Genomic DNA, 14,670 nt, shown 5'->3' on the forward strand with positions numbered 1-14,670 from the left:
CCCGACCGTTATCACAGGCAACCACACCAGTCACGACATCGGCTCAGGTCGCTCGTCAGCTGCCAGAACGTTCGTTGCACAGACCGAATAAATGACTTGTCCTACTCTCGCCAGTGCTTCTGCAGTACATCCAGACGAAGTGGCGGAGCCCTCACATAACCATCACAGTGGTGGGTCTGCCTCGGAATGGCATCTTGGCCAGTCGATGAGTCCGGATTGCTGCTCTCTTGCCGACAAGGACCAGCCTCACTACTGTACTGAGGCATCCTCCAATGCCGGGACCTGCCAGTACATACCTCTCACCCACGACATTGGCCGTGACACGCAGCTTCGCCTAGCGACGGCATCTGATGACTCGAACACCAGCCTTGTTCAAATCTTTCGTACCATTGACGAAGTTTGGAGAACCACCAGCTCCGAGGCCAAACAAGCATCGCCGCTTACGACCTCTGCTTCTGCCGACTTGTCCACTCTCCCCCACGCACAACCAGACACTCCTCGGCAGAGGCAACAATCGGAGACGCAGTCCGTGTACATCTTTAGTCCTCGCCACGATCCCATGGCTTTTTTTTTATTCAAGTCCAAGGATGGCGAGGTCGGAAACTCGTATCAGGCGGAGCATGTTTTCGTCAAGCTGCTGCCTGAGTTTGGAACCTCAGGCAAGCCAGTTTACCAGATGGAGGTGGCCAGCAATGACATGATGGGGCAGACAATTCGGTGCGACTTCGCCGCCGAGGGCACCAAAACCAAAGGGTGTCAAATTTTCGAACCAACTACGCGCAGATCGGCTCCCAGTAGCTTCAGTGCAACGGCGCAAGGCGTGTCGAAAGCGGAAACGCGTGCTGAGCGTCCGTGTGGTAGCACGGCCGGCACGGGACTGCACCACACTGCTGGCATTCTCATGCGCACAGCTCAGCATCACCTTCGGCTTTTGGCGGCCAGGGCCGACGGATCCGACGACAGCCATGTGCTCCTCCGGCAACCTGGCAATAAACTGTGCGGGATCTGCGATGGCGACCTCACGGCGGCTTTCGACTTGGCCATTGCCGAACTGGAAAAGACGGACCGCGTAGAGGTGGCGGCTATGCACAGCACCACCGACATGGCCCACTCCGTCTTCAACTCGCCTCCTGTGCTGCGGCCGACGGTCGACGGCCACATCAACCCACATCCGGTTGTGGCTGCCGAGCCAGCGACCACAATCTGCACGCCCAAGCCGACATTTTCCATTGCCCCTTTGGAAGCGCAGGGCATTGTGAAGAGGCAGAAAATGGACTTGTCGGTACAAACAACGGTCGTGCCTGGCTGGACCATTGCTGAGGTTCTGTGGACTGAGGACGAACGAGATGGGCGAAAATCACCGTCAAGTGGTTCTTCTGGCGTCAAATATGGTATGAAATCGCGCGATTACATGGCCTTTGACATCAGCGACTCTGGCAGCAGCTCGCAAAACAGCTACGCCGAGGACGTGGTTGCCGATGGCGAAGCCGTTGCGACGCGGTGTTCGCTGTCGACGGATCGGAGGTCGACCATGACGTCGTTTCCAGAGCTGCGCTCACGCCATTGCACCAGAGAGTGGACAAGGCCACCGGTGGAGATGGAGCAGCTCAATCGCGCACCTTCGATGGATTTTTACCAGCTCGGGGTGGATGCACACTCGGGCGGTACGAGCCCGATTCCCAAGGACTGCGTCGGCGAGGACCTGGCCAAGACGCTGGACTTTGATCACTCATTGTTCACGCATGATCCGTTCAGCTACGCCAACATCCACGCGCCAGGACGTCGCGTCACGGACTCGCTGGCGTACGCGCGCTCGGATAGGCGATTGGGGAGCCGCATTGGCTCCGCATCTCATCAGCGTCGCAGCTCTCTCTTCGTCGGTTCCAAGCCTGCAGATGCGCCGCTGGACCTGCATGAGGGTTCGATGCCCGCCGTTCTCGATAGGCTGCGCAGCCTGAGGAAGTCTTATCTGCATGATCGGCGCCATGTCTCTGGAGGCACATGCGAATCCGAAATGGCAGCGCCGGCAAACACCCCCGCAAACGATCACAGCGGTTCTCGTTCAAGGGATAGCCTGATCAGGGAACTAACACCAGAGCTGCCCAAAGCTGACCCTGCAGGGATATACGAGGCCATGACGGGGAGCCGAGTTATTCGTCCGAGCGATATATGCGGTACCTGCTCGGAAGACCATAGGCCCCATTTGTGCGAGAACCACGTGGAGATGCGCTCCGGATGATGCAAGACGATCGCTTTTGACTTCGAGCGGGTTGGGGCAGAGATCCTGGCAAGGATTCATGGTAGATTGACCAGGCGGCTGGTTACCTATAGAGACAGATCCCTACGAATGGAATGAAACGTCGTTTGCATCGTGACGAGGGCCGGTCGAAACACTCGGCCGATTCGTAATGCATGCATATGTAGAAGTATGCCTGCAGTCTTACCATGCCAGCACAGTACGGATGCGCAGTACGCATACCCACCACTTCACTCGCGAGCCCCCTCAACGCATGCATTATCCCCATTCTGCGTTACGAATGAAGCATCACGAGGTCAAAGAGGGACCTCTGGCTGATGTGGTTGTGAATACGGAATGTGGTGGGATGCTTGTCGGACAGAATCATCATCGGCATGGCAGTTACTGGCAACTTCGAGGCTATTGGTATCCTCTATTCAGAATCATTCCCCATTCAGAACGCAAAGGCGGTGCGTCGGCGACCGGAACAAAACTTGCCGACCTGTTTATGCTGTACTGCTTTCCTAGCACCAATCGATGCAACAACCTGCCTGCCTGCCATCCATCCATGCTTCCTTCCTACCAACTTACCTGCCAACTACTTGGTTCCCACGCACACGTGGCGGATACAAGGCAGCAACAAAATAATGAAACACAACCAAACCTCGATCATGTTACACCTTCACACCCGCATACGTTGGATAGGCCGGTAGCTCCCATGGCCTCGCCTTCTTCAGAAGCTGGTGGTCCAAGCCCTGCTTGCCGGCGTTGATGTACAAGAACTTGGTGAACGGCACCGTCGCGTGGTACGAAAACTGGACGCCGGACGGGACAAAGGCCACGTCTCCATGAAGCAGCGATGCCTTCTCGTAACCCTCGACGTCGAGCACGAGCTGTCCGTCTTCCATCTGCAGAGCGAAGTGATGAGGCAAGGTGGCCGTCGACGCCGACTCGTTGCCAAGTTTGGGCGACATGATGACGGTTCCGACGGTCAAATTCGGCGATGTTGCGGCCATTGCCAGCGGCTGGATGATCTTGTATCCCGCCTCCGTGTTGAGATACTTGGGGCCGCGGTCCTTGGCGACAAAGTACGGGTCGCCAACGGTCGTCAGAAGCTCGTTGGCCCCATCGTGCCACCGGAAGCGTCCGCTCCCTGCCGTGCCGTTGACGAGATCCCTCCGGGGCACCCACTCCTCTTGCTCGTAAAGATCGAGCGAGGCCAGCGTTTCCTTCATCTTGGGCGTCAGGGGTCCGAAGCTGGGCTCGTCTGGCGCGTGTGGTACATATGGTGAGCTGACGCCGCTGGTGTCGAAATCGCCTCCGCTGAAGACGTCAAAAAGGTGTTCGAAACCGGCTGGGCTGAAGATGTGCGAGAGCTGCGCATCGTTGTCGATGAGCTGAAACGTGTGGACGGTGCCGATGGGGAAACTGCCGTAATCGCCCGGCAGTGCCACGCGCGCTTCTTGTGTCGACCTGCTCACGTTCTTCTGCGCCCAAAGCTCGACTCGGCCTCGGGCGCAGTATACATGCTCGTCAACGTGCTTGTGGGAGTGGAAGCGCGCCGACGCGTAGCCGGTTTGTTTTCCGTTGTGCTGAACCAGCGAAAAGGCCCCAGCCGATGAGTTCGCCGTCACCGAATGGCGGATGACTTCGGTCCGCGAGAGCAGCGTCGCCCGGCCCCTGTACTTTGGCAGCACGTATGGGCGCACAAAGTCGGGAGCGGCCTCCACCACCATTCTTTTCTTCCTCTGCCCATTATTTTCGTCCGTTACCGCGCTCGATGTTGTTGTCATCAACAGCATCAAGGCAAGGATTTGCGTTCGCTTCATAATGAGGATGGAAACCGTGTTAGACTGCCAACAGGAAGGGGATTCAGCATCGCCTCAGGAGGTGACGCTGACGGCAAGGGCGACACCGTCTCCTTATCAACTGATCGCACCTCGTCAGAGGCCATTTGCCGCCTTGGTCCAACCAACATATAGAGCCGGAGCCAACTTGAACCAAACACGCCTTGAGTTTGGGAGGCCATCTCCGGACCGTGCCACCGCCGTCGGGGGACAACGTTGTAGACGATGGTCACTACGAGTACGATATGCTTACCGTGCATGCGACCTCTTCTGCTGTAATGGACGTCTCATTTACCCTTTAGGAAGGTGTAACAAGATGCCAAAAATTCCTCCTCGTCAGGAAACGCGGCCTATCCCGGGCTTGTGCTTCTAAATATAGGGATTCCAACGGCCACCACCGACGGATGCTTTGCCTCTGAATTATCCAAGCACTTTCATACACCTTGAAGATGACGCATATATTATTCGATGTTACTATGACGCATCAGTCACGCACCCAAGTAAGAAATACAAACGGCTGCTGGGTCGCCATCAGACCCGACCTCCTTTCGAATACACGGGCTGAGCCGCGCCATGCGGAAGCGGGAGTGGTTCAACAAAGGGGACGGGGTTCAGATAGTGAATCTTGTAGGTTTCTCATCCTACATTCATTGGTGGCACTCGTTATTGACTAATTCGCACGTGCACAGGAAATAGTTTGCGTTGATCGTCGCCGGTCATCAAGGATCCTTTCAGAACACGAACTCCGCCTTGTAAATGGAAAGGAAGTGCGTGAATCAATAGCATCACCCTTCAGAGCTATTTTTTCCTCACCAGGAATACCAGGTGATTAGCTCGCAGCAAGCGATATCTAGTTCAAGTTCTTCGATTTCGACGAGCGAGGAGGACCGACCCTTTCATTGCATCAAGATCTCATCAAGGAACATCATCTCCCACGGCTAGTAAAACGACGCCAAGAGAAGACACCAAGCGGGCTTTCTGCATCAGTACGTCTGACTCAGCTGCAAAGCAATGCCTCGCGCGCAAGGATCGACAGTACATAGGTGATGTGGGTGCAATGCAGAGACACGGAGTCGAGGCCGTCTTGGGACATGGCTCGGGCTCGGGTGCGGATGAGGGCGGACCGTCAGAAAAACATACGGATTCAAGTGGCATAGGAGCGGCCCGCCGTCAGACCGGAACTCGAATGGAGGAATTAGTCATGATGGTGGCTTTGATGACCATGACACCAATCTTATCCTGCTGTTCTACTCCAAGGCAATTAGGTTCGTAGCCGCTGCTCAGGTAATGTTCGAAATGAATCAGACAATAACCTCACGGAGAATGATGTACCGCCCATTCCGGTTGCGTGATTTCATATGTAGATCAGAGAAGTCTGTCTGTACAAAGGTTCGCACAACCACCTGCGGATGAACTGATGTCTATTCCAAAGTATCGCAGCCTCTCCTGCAACGTCGTATGCAGTACGCGAAAGCGAGGACTACTGCCCCTCTGCGCTTGAGCTAGGTGCGCATGTTCATGTTCTTCCGGTGCCTCTTCTCTTTCGCCGCCGCCTTTCGCTGCGTCATCCAAGACTTGTTCAAATCGCTGCGGTTCTTCCAGAACCACGATTGAAAGTCGCTCTTGTCCTGCGATGATCTCCCAGGAGCCTGTTCCTCATTGTCATCCTCCTCCTCTTCCTCCTCCTCTCCGTCGTCTCCATCGCCATTGGCGGTGTTTCCACCATCTTCTTCCTCTTCTTGGGATGGCCAAAAGTTCTTCATTCGCGACGGGTGCGCCGTGTCTGGAGTGGGCGCGGCGCTTCGAACGGTACGCCGCTCAAAGTCCTGACGGGAAAATGGCGTCATAGGAACGGTGACGGCTGCCTTGTCCGCCTCGTCATCCTCGTCCTCTTCCACATCGCTCCCTGCGTCGAAGAAGCTGAATGCTGCTTTCTGACCTGGTGCCTCTGCAGTGTCCATTTCAGAACCGTCGGCCTTGCTTCGCTTGTAGAGAGCTTCCAATGGATGGACCGTTTTTGCGGAGGCTGAGGGAGTGGCCGGCGTTGGAATCTTGATGGATAAGCTGTTGGATGAACCAGCAGACATAGGTCTGGACCTGTCAGCCTTGAGGACGGACAACTGTGTTGTCAATTGGTCCGGCTCGGCGAGCGTGTTGTCGTCGCCAATGTCGCCACTGTCCTCACTTTCGCTGTCCGATTCCGATCCTGATTCGGATTCGGACTCGGGCTCGGATTCGGACTTTGATCCGGACTCGAGTGGTGACTTGCCCTGTGGCCCGCCACCGTTCGCGAGCCCCCCTTTGGACTCCCCGGCATCGGAATCTTCTTCTTCTGATGAGGTCTCACTCCCGCTGCTGCTGGTGCTATCGTCGGACTCTTCAACGACAGTCCTTGCGTTATTGGATTCTTTTCGCGTAGACGCTGCCGCCTTTGGCCTCGGCTTCACTTTTTCAACCAAATTGCCGTCCTCGTCCATCCAACCCTCGCCCTCGACGAAGTCGGTCGCTGACTTTCTATTCGTTTCTGGAACCGTGTTCTTCAGAAAAGACGGGAACTTGGTCGTCTTCTCAAACTCGTGCACCGTGATTTCGCAGGACTTGCCCTTCTTTCTCTTCCGCTGTCCTTCCACCGCCGACAGGTTGGCCATGGCATTGGCCGGCACCTTGACCTTGAGCAGGCACTCTTCTTGGTCGGTGTACTTGGAAATCGGTCGCTTCCTCTTCTCGCCTTTCTTTTCTTTGTCCTTGCTGCCCTTCTTCCTCTTCGCACGCTTCTCCTCGACCGACTCGGTCCATCCCCGTTTCACCTTTCGATCCTTGAGGGTGACGCCTTCGACGACATTCCGATCTCGCTTCCTCTTCTTGGTTCCCTCTGTGTCATCCATGACCTTTTTGCGTTTCTTCTCGGTCCGTTCGCCTGTCGGCTCCACTCGCTCCTCCGCTCGGGCCTTTTCGATGCGAATCTTGCTGCCCCTGAGCGTCGAGCCGTGAAACTTGTTCTTCAGCTTGTCGGCATCCATCCGCGGCAATTCGACGAAACCGAAGCGCTTCTCGGGAAATGTCTCGAGCGTATGGTAGGACACGTTGTGTGCACTAGGCTGCAGCGCAGTCGGGATGATGACTTTGAAGAGCTCGGCGTCGAAAGGTGTGATGTGCAGCCGCACGATGTCACATTCGCCACCTGTTGGAGGTTTGACAGATGGATCAGAGCCGGGGGACGCTTTTTCAGCCGTCATATCCGCTCCTGGGTTTCTTTGTAGATCGGCAAATGTTCCTGATGCCGCTGATGTCGGTGGGAGATTGGTGTGAAGAGTAAGCGGTTTCGAATGCAGCTATTGCTAGCGCAGGAAATTTACGTTTACGGCGGGTGGAGGGGGGGGATTTTGCTGTACCCAAGCAACCTACCCTAGACTAGTGTACTTCTCCAAAGGGAAGACGGGGAGGTCATGTTGAGAATTGCAACCCTCTTCCCCTCTCCCCCTTTCCCCCTCTCCTCATAAAAAAGTCCGATTCCTGATGTGTCGAGAGGGACACGATTACTATAAATTTATACACATGGCTCCATCTATCTGTATTTATAGGGGGCTTCCCCTTTGCTCTTCATAATGATGCAGGCCCGTACGTGCTCAGTGGCCTAAAAGTCTGACAACGCTTCGTGCCTTCACCTACAAGTACAGAATTTGGGGATGGTCGAATGGAGGCTGCACACCAAAGTACCCGTCCGTACAATTGACGTTTCAATCATGATGGTTAAAAGTACAATCCGCCCAGGTTGCGCTAGAGGGGGTTGGGGGATAAGGGGTGCAGGTTTGTACAGGACACACAGAGTGATATCGGTCCAGGCCCACGATCAGCCCCAAGGTTTTGCCGAGTTGTGTCGGAAAAATGGCTGCGGATCCTGCTCGCGCTTGTCGCCGCCGATTGCCTTCCACCACACGTCGCTTCCCCATCGAATGATTCGCTCGGCCGACCCCAGAGGTGTTGCCGCTGGTCGGACGTCAAGGTAGAAGACAGGTTCGCCCGTCGGCTCGGGCTCTCCCGAGTAATAGTCGATGACATAGCGGATTTCCTTCTTCTCGCCGTTTACTTCGCGAGAGACGTACCAGTCGTGTCGATCAAAGGGGGGCTCGGTGCTGGGCAGGTTAGAAGTCGGTCAAGAAGTGGGAGGAGAACAAGGGGAACGAGCTCACTCAAACTTGGATGGGTAAATCCAGCCTAGGACCTGCAGCATCGTTGCCTTGGGCGTCAGGTCCTTCGGTCTGCCCTGGAATCGGATGAGGGTCGGCTCGCTCTCTGATCCGTCCCAATGTCGCTCCAGCTCCTCGGGCGCATGCGCCTCTCCGCGTTTGCAAACCTGCCATCCACGGTACAGCCCCTTGGCGAATCGTTGCTCCCAGCCCACAATCTCGGCCCATGCGCCCTCGTTGAGAAAGTTATGCACAGACACCATGGACTCGACGGCGGTAACGTCCGTATCGGTGTACCCCTTGCGAAGCAAGGCGTTGTACATTTGCTGCGGAGACGGATACTCCCATGTGCCGTCACCAGATCCCTTGGGTATCGTCGACTCCTCCCTCGACGTGGGAAGAGCAATGGCCTGGTTCGGCGCCGGCTTCTGCGATAGATCCGGGAACATGTAGTTGAGGGGGTTGAGTTGCGACAGGACCGACTTAGCCTTCTCGTCGCCGGTTCGTGATGCGTGCGGCACGGGACAGCTCGAAGCTGATGGGCCCGGGGCGGTGCGCTTGTGTTCGTGAGAATAAGGGTTCAACGTATCGACCGTCTTCTTGTTCATCGGACATCCGGGCTGCAAAGAGTGAGATGGGTTCAGCTAGGATGGCCACTTTGCTCGCTTGGCCACTTACTCGAGATGGTGACGTCTTGCCTGTTGCTGCAGGAGGATGGCCGCTGGGCGTGCGGGCCGCAGCAGGAGACGCGTCGGCCCAGAACCAGCCCATGATGTTGATGAGGCGCTCAGAGGAATAAACGACACGATGTAGGATGCGCAAATGATAGACCGGAATGGGCTCGACGCCGAGTCTGTCGTGGGGTGGGGAGGAAATTTCCACGGCGCTACAACGATGATCTTATCGGCGGCTGCATCGGAGTAGTACGGGTGCCTTGTATGTACGTGGTGCTGGTGCTACTTCATGCACTGTAGATGTACTGAATTATGGTGGCAATTACTACTATGTACTAGTCATTAGCACGCCGTATTAGCACGTCTGGCACTAGGAACGAAAACCGTCATACCCAATCCGGCGATTTCCGAGCAGTCAGACAGCCTACTCCCTCCAACTACTAAGGCTATTCACAAGTACGAATACAGGCGTCATACTCCGTACCTAGTAGTGTTCAACAAGAGCTGCCTAAGTCAGTTCTTACGTACGTCACCATGGTGGTAGGTAAACGTCCATGTAGTTGTACTGTAGGCACCGCACTAAACCTACCAACAGGCGCCTGTAACCATAGGTACTGAGCTACGATTTTTCTGTACGGTAGAGACGTATACAGCAGTACTAACATACTACAGTAGCTGTACTATCCAGCGCCACTACTTACTCACATGTACATGTACAATTGTATTTGCACTTGAACGTACTGTACGGAGGATATTATATGGAGTGCTGATGCATCGATTGCCCTTGCTGCAAAACGGAGTGCCTGTAATCCCACCTACGTACTTACAGTACTGTGCCTACGGCAAGAACTGTATTAGGTACTAAGACATAATACTGTAAGTACTAGGTACTTACCTACAAGTACGGAGTACGTACCAACTTGATACACCTGTGACTACTCCGTACGGAGAAGTATTAACCGAGTTACCCCCGGACATCACGACGTCACCGCTCCTGTACCTCTCTAAACCTCATCGACTCTCTATCTCCTGGACATACGCGTACATCTGCACTTGCTTCCTTGTACAAAATCACGATAGCCCCTCGCCGTCAACCCGCAACCCCCAGTTCCATGCTTGCCCGAACATGAGAAACGCAGCTCATTGCGGGAAATTGCTCGCTGCTGCTTGAAATGAGCCCCGGTTTCCTGCCGAGCATGTTTTGCCTCCGTTCGGCCTTTCGACAAAATGCCACAGTATCAAGGATGTTGGTGCGCCGCGCCGCGAGCCGAGCGCATCATATCAAGAGTATGCCGTCGAGGAAACGGCCGACGGCGAGGATACTGCTGCAAGCTTCGGCAGGGGCTACCGCACTCGGCGCCGCCGCCTTCGTGCAGCTGGCGCAGGAGGATGACGGAGGCACCGAACAGACGGGCGAGCGTCGTATGCTCGAGGTCTCGAGAGAGGAAATGCACAAAAAGATATCTGACCACGACCAAGGCCTGAAGGGACTTGTCCGCAACGCCCTTGTCTTCTTTGACATCTACGTTTGGGAACCATTCTGCACTGGCGTTCGCTTCCTGCATTTGGTCGTCATCTTTGTCCCCGTCATCGCCTCCGTCCCAGTCCTGTGGCTCGGTAGCAGACAGCCCGGTCGCGACAACGAGCGAAGCGGCACACTGTGGTGGTACGGCTTTCTGGTCAGGGCCATGGAATGGGCTGGGCCGGCCTTCATAAAGCTCGGCCAGTGGGCGGCCTCTCGGACGGACATCTTCCCCAACGAGATGTGCGATACCATGTCCAAGCTGCATTCCCATGCACCCGCCCATGCAATGCGAAAGACGCGCGAGACGGTCCAGGCCGCATTCGACGGCCGTGCCTTTGAAGATATATTTGAGGAGTTCAACGAGACGCCCTTGGGCGTCGGCGCCATTGCCCAAGTGTACAAGGCCAAGCTCAAGCCGGCCCTGGGATTGGCGGCGGACCACGACATCAACCAAGAGCAGCCGCTGTCGCGCAATGTCCGCCGCAACGTCGAGAAGGTTCTCAAGCGCTCGCCGAAGCGTGTTCCGTCATCCTACGTCGCCGTCAAGGTTCTGCACCCGAACGTGGAGCGCATCGTGCGGAGGGATCTGAGGATCATGTCCTTTTTCGCCACCATGCTCAATGCCATACCGACCATCGAATGGCTCTCCCTACCAGACGAGGTTGTCCAGTTCGGCGAGATGATGAAGCTCCAGCTGGACTTGCGCATCGAAGCGGCAAACCTGCAAACGTTCCGCCAGAATTTCAAGGACCGATCAACAGCCTGGTTTCCCTACCCGTACACCGAATTCACGACCCGCAACGTGCTTGTCGAAGAGTTTGCCCAAGGGATCCCCCTCGCCGATTTCATGGAGAACGGCGGAGGCGTCTTCCAGCATGACATTGCAGACGAGGGCTTGGACGCGTTCCTGCGCATGCTTCTACTGGACAACTTTGTCCACGCCGACCTCCACCCCGGCAACATCATGGTTCGCTTTTACAAACCCGCGCTTCCCGATCTCCGCCTGCGCAAGTCACGGCCCGAAAGCAACACGCGCGTCGGCGAGGCTGACGTGACGGAGAAGGTCCTTGAACGCCTGCGGCCTTTCCGCTCGCGCAAGAACAAAGCTGCCTGGGAAGCTGAACTCGCCAAGATCGATGCCGAGGGATACCGGCCCCAGTTGGTCTTCATCGACACAGGCCTCGTCACGGAGCTCAATGCCACGAATCGCGAAAATTTCCTCGCCCTCTTTCGCGCCGTCGCCGAGTTTGACGGCTACAAGGCTGGCTATCTGATGTGTGAGCGTTGCAGACAACCCGACGCGGTCCTGGACAAGGAGGTGTTTGCACTCAAGATGCAACATCTTGTTCTCAGTGTCAAGAGCCGTACCCTCGCTCTCGGCAACGTCAAGATCGGAGACATCCTGCAGCAGGTTCTGGCAATGGTGCGGACTCACCACGTGCGGCTCGAGGGAGACTTTGTCAACGTCGTCATCAGCATTCTGCTGCTCGAAGGCATCGGCCGAAGCCTAGACCCGAATGTCGACTTGCTGAGCAGCTCCTTGCCTATCCTGCGCCAGTTGAGCGCACAGAGCGGCGCAGAAATGGCCAAGCACGGCGACTTCTCCATGATTGCCGTGTGGGTCGGTCTCGAGGCGAGAAAATTCCTTCAAGCGAGCATAGAAGATGTGCGTAACTCCCCTTCCACATTGAATCATGCTACATCACCCTCACGGAATCGCAAGCTAATCCGAACCTCCAGGTCGAGCGATGTGTTAAATACGATCTCCTTTCACCCAATGTATGATAAAGCCAACGCGGAAGGAACAGGGTACTTGAATTTGTTATATCATTGATCTGTGCAATTTCGCTACGGCCTCTTTGAGCTAGCTGCCTCCCATCAATGTGGAAAGGAAAAGGCTTGTGGCTTGAATGACGTTGATCTATGGATGATGCGAATAGCGGCGCCCCAAGCATCGTGCATCTCCATTGCTTTGAAGAATGGCACAGGCGGCAATGAACAGCCATTTTCGTTCTCAACAGCTGCAACATCAGCTCAGGCCCAGTCGTGACCTGCAAACGTGAAGACAAGGAATGGGCACTAATCGTGAACGGAGATGGCCGGCTCAGTGCTTCTTCAGACTGGGGAATCGCGTATTTGAAACTACATGGTCTTCAAGAGACCTTGAGGTAGGCAGGCCGCTAACAACAAAGGGGAAAACTTGCATCCAGGTGACAGCATCGTTCAGAGACTGTCATGATTAACAGTCTCATTAGTGCTCACATGCGTGAAATGTATAGTTTGTGGTCTTGAAACCGTCGGCCAGAAATGTAACAGGAAGTGCTGCTAACGAAAGGGATCGCAACCTCGGCCGATGCGCACTTGAATTATCATCATGCGACATGTCGGTTGCCCGGGGACTTTTGTGCATTGGAGACAAATCAAGCCGCAAGGTACCGGGGAATATCGATGCTCATTCGGATGCAGGTTCCCTGGCCATATTTGCTGAAGCCATTTGTTTTGGGTCGAGGTCTCTCATGACCTAGTTTTCAGTCGGCACTGGCGCTCAAATCCATCGACTTTTCCCACAGATTTCGCAACAGCGCTGTCGTTTCGTCATCGTCATCGCCGACAGGGCTATTTCCGCCGACCCTTTCATCACTTTCGGCACTGGGGTTTGCGCCTGTGCGTCGCGACGCGGCCGCCGGTTGGTCGTCGGGCATGCTGACGTTGCGCGAGTGGCGGCCGGGGAGCGCCGGGGTTTTCTTGCTGCTGATGGAGAAGGTGCTGGCCTGTGCAACCCCACGAGTCTTGCTAACGCTGGGCAGTAGACCAAGCCTATTCAACGAGCGTGTAACCGGGACCTGGTGTCGACGAACTACCAGGTACTCCATGCCAGTGCGCTCCAGAAGCCTGGCGACGCGAGGGTCACGGCTTCTACCACCATCGAATCCGGGACCGCCAACGCCGATGAGGGGACCGGCACCGACCACGCCGCCGGCGCCTGCCACGCCCTGGCCTAGTTCGAGAACCGAGCTGGCGCGTTGCAGGTTGAGCTTCTGCTGAATGCGCGACGTCTCGGCAGGCGGTCCGGCCGATCGTCTGCTCGGTCCGGGCACCAATGCGCTGTTTTCCCTTTCCGTCGACGAGTCGGTCTCGACCATCTCCTTTGACAAGCTTGACGCTGATGCCGGCCGGTGAGGAGACTCATCCGGTGCATGAGGGGCGTCCTCCGGCGGGCGATAGAACGAACCCTGGCTAGCACGTGCCGGGCCCAGAGTGTCGACGAATCTGGACGTGAGCTTGTCCCGGCCCCTTCCTGGCAGGGGCGAGACGGCACGGTCGGGTGAATTGGGCGAGGGCGTCATTTGCGGGATACCAGCATGTGCGCTTTCGGCCGTCATGGTGGGCGGAGCGCCGTGCGACGGCGTTCTCTGAAGCAGACGAGAGGTGAGGTATTGCTTGTGATGCAATCTCTCGCGCTCGGGCGAAATGGGCGTGCGAGCTTGGGGAGGGGTAGGCTCGGTGGGAGTTTCGGGTCGTGCGAGGCCGCGACCGGTGTCACCTGGCGGGAGCGATGACTGGGCACTGCTGTTCAGAGACCCCTTCCGAGAGAGATAGGGCGAGTTGGAGCCGCTGGCGTCAACCCACTCGTCCTCCGGATCTTCGCTTCCGAGATCAAAGTGAACCTGGGTTTTGCTAAGCTTGGTGCTATGAATGCCAGTACCGCTGGAGGTGCGCTTCAGTTTGTCGGACGAGCGGGTTCGCTTGCCGACCTCGACATGCGAGCGGTTGCGCTTCAGGCTCGAGTGAGATGCGCTCTTGGGGAGGTGCGTGGCCGACGAGCGACTTGGCAGCTTGACCTCGCTGATGGAGCGTCGGTGCGAACCGGGAGGCTGGAGGGAGTCGAGGTCGGTTGGGGAGGTAGGTCGTCGATTCGGCTTGAGGGCGTGGCCTGCATGCTTATGCACCGCCTTGGACGAAGGGACGCGGGCGTGAACGCGGCCGACGTGATGGGGCCTCTGGTAGATGTGCTTTGCGCGATGCTGAGACGGGGCTCCCGAGGTATTCGTGGTGTCGCTGTGGGAATCGCTTTCGCGTTGGTTGAGGGGAGGCCGCTTTAATTGGGCACCAGCCGATACGTTTTCCGAATCTCGAGCCATGGGAGCTGCATAGGGCCGCGGCTGGCGGCTCGTGCGGGCGAATGCTCTCCTCCAGTCCG

At 56.3% G+C, this 14,670-nt stretch overlaps 6 protein-coding genes across 6 annotated transcripts; 2 read left to right on the forward strand and 4 right to left on the reverse strand.

Annotated features, from left to right (window-relative positions):
- Positions 1 to 91: 91 nt before the first annotated feature.
- Positions 92 to 2,239, forward strand: DCS_07149 (uncharacterized protein; the record flags this gene model as incomplete). Its single annotated transcript, XM_040804435.1, has 1 exon — positions 92 to 2,239. The coding sequence occupies one exon, from the start codon at positions 92 to 94 to the stop codon at positions 2,237 to 2,239; it is 2,148 nt and encodes a 715-aa protein (XP_040654539.1).
- Positions 2,240 to 2,910: 671 nt separating this feature from the next.
- On the reverse strand, positions 2,911 to 4,065 carry DCS_07150 (uncharacterized protein; the record flags this gene model as incomplete). Its single annotated transcript, XM_040804436.1, has 1 exon — positions 2,911 to 4,065. One exon carries the CDS (start codon positions 4,063 to 4,065, stop codon positions 2,911 to 2,913), a length of 1,155 nt encoding a protein of 384 aa, XP_040654540.1.
- A 1,520-nt stretch (positions 4,066 to 5,585) lies between these two features.
- DCS_07151 (uncharacterized protein) lies at positions 5,586 to 7,319 on the reverse strand (the record flags this gene model as incomplete). Its single annotated transcript, XM_040804437.1, has 1 exon — positions 5,586 to 7,319. The coding sequence occupies one exon, from the start codon at positions 7,317 to 7,319 to the stop codon at positions 5,586 to 5,588; it is 1,734 nt and encodes a 577-aa protein (XP_040654541.1).
- Positions 7,320 to 7,933: 614 nt separating this feature from the next.
- On the reverse strand, positions 7,934 to 9,041 carry DCS_07152 (cytochrome c heme lyase; the record flags this gene model as incomplete). The annotated part of the gene is made up of 3 exons (XM_040804438.1): positions 7,934 to 8,216; positions 8,274 to 8,890; positions 8,949 to 9,041. The coding sequence occupies 3 exons, from the start codon at positions 9,039 to 9,041 to the stop codon at positions 7,934 to 7,936; spliced, it is 993 nt and encodes a 330-aa protein (XP_040654542.1).
- A 1,147-nt stretch (positions 9,042 to 10,188) lies between these two features.
- DCS_07153 (ubiquinone biosynthesis protein) lies at positions 10,189 to 12,254 on the forward strand (the record flags this gene model as incomplete). The annotated part of the gene is made up of 2 exons (XM_040804439.1): positions 10,189 to 12,135; positions 12,210 to 12,254. The coding sequence occupies 2 exons, from the start codon at positions 10,189 to 10,191 to the stop codon at positions 12,252 to 12,254; spliced, it is 1,992 nt and encodes a 663-aa protein (XP_040654543.1).
- A 743-nt stretch (positions 12,255 to 12,997) lies between these two features.
- Positions 12,998 to 14,611, reverse strand: DCS_07154 (uncharacterized protein; the record flags this gene model as incomplete). Its single annotated transcript, XM_040804440.1, has 1 exon — positions 12,998 to 14,611. One exon carries the CDS (start codon positions 14,609 to 14,611, stop codon positions 12,998 to 13,000), a length of 1,614 nt encoding a protein of 537 aa, XP_040654544.1.
- Positions 14,612 to 14,670: the final 59 nt, after the last annotated feature.

This window comes from Drechmeria coniospora, chromosome 03, assembly GCF_001625195.1.
Source record: "Drechmeria coniospora strain ARSEF 6962 chromosome 03, whole genome shotgun sequence".
NCBI lineage: Eukaryota > Fungi > Ascomycota > Sordariomycetes > Hypocreales > Ophiocordycipitaceae > Drechmeria > Drechmeria coniospora.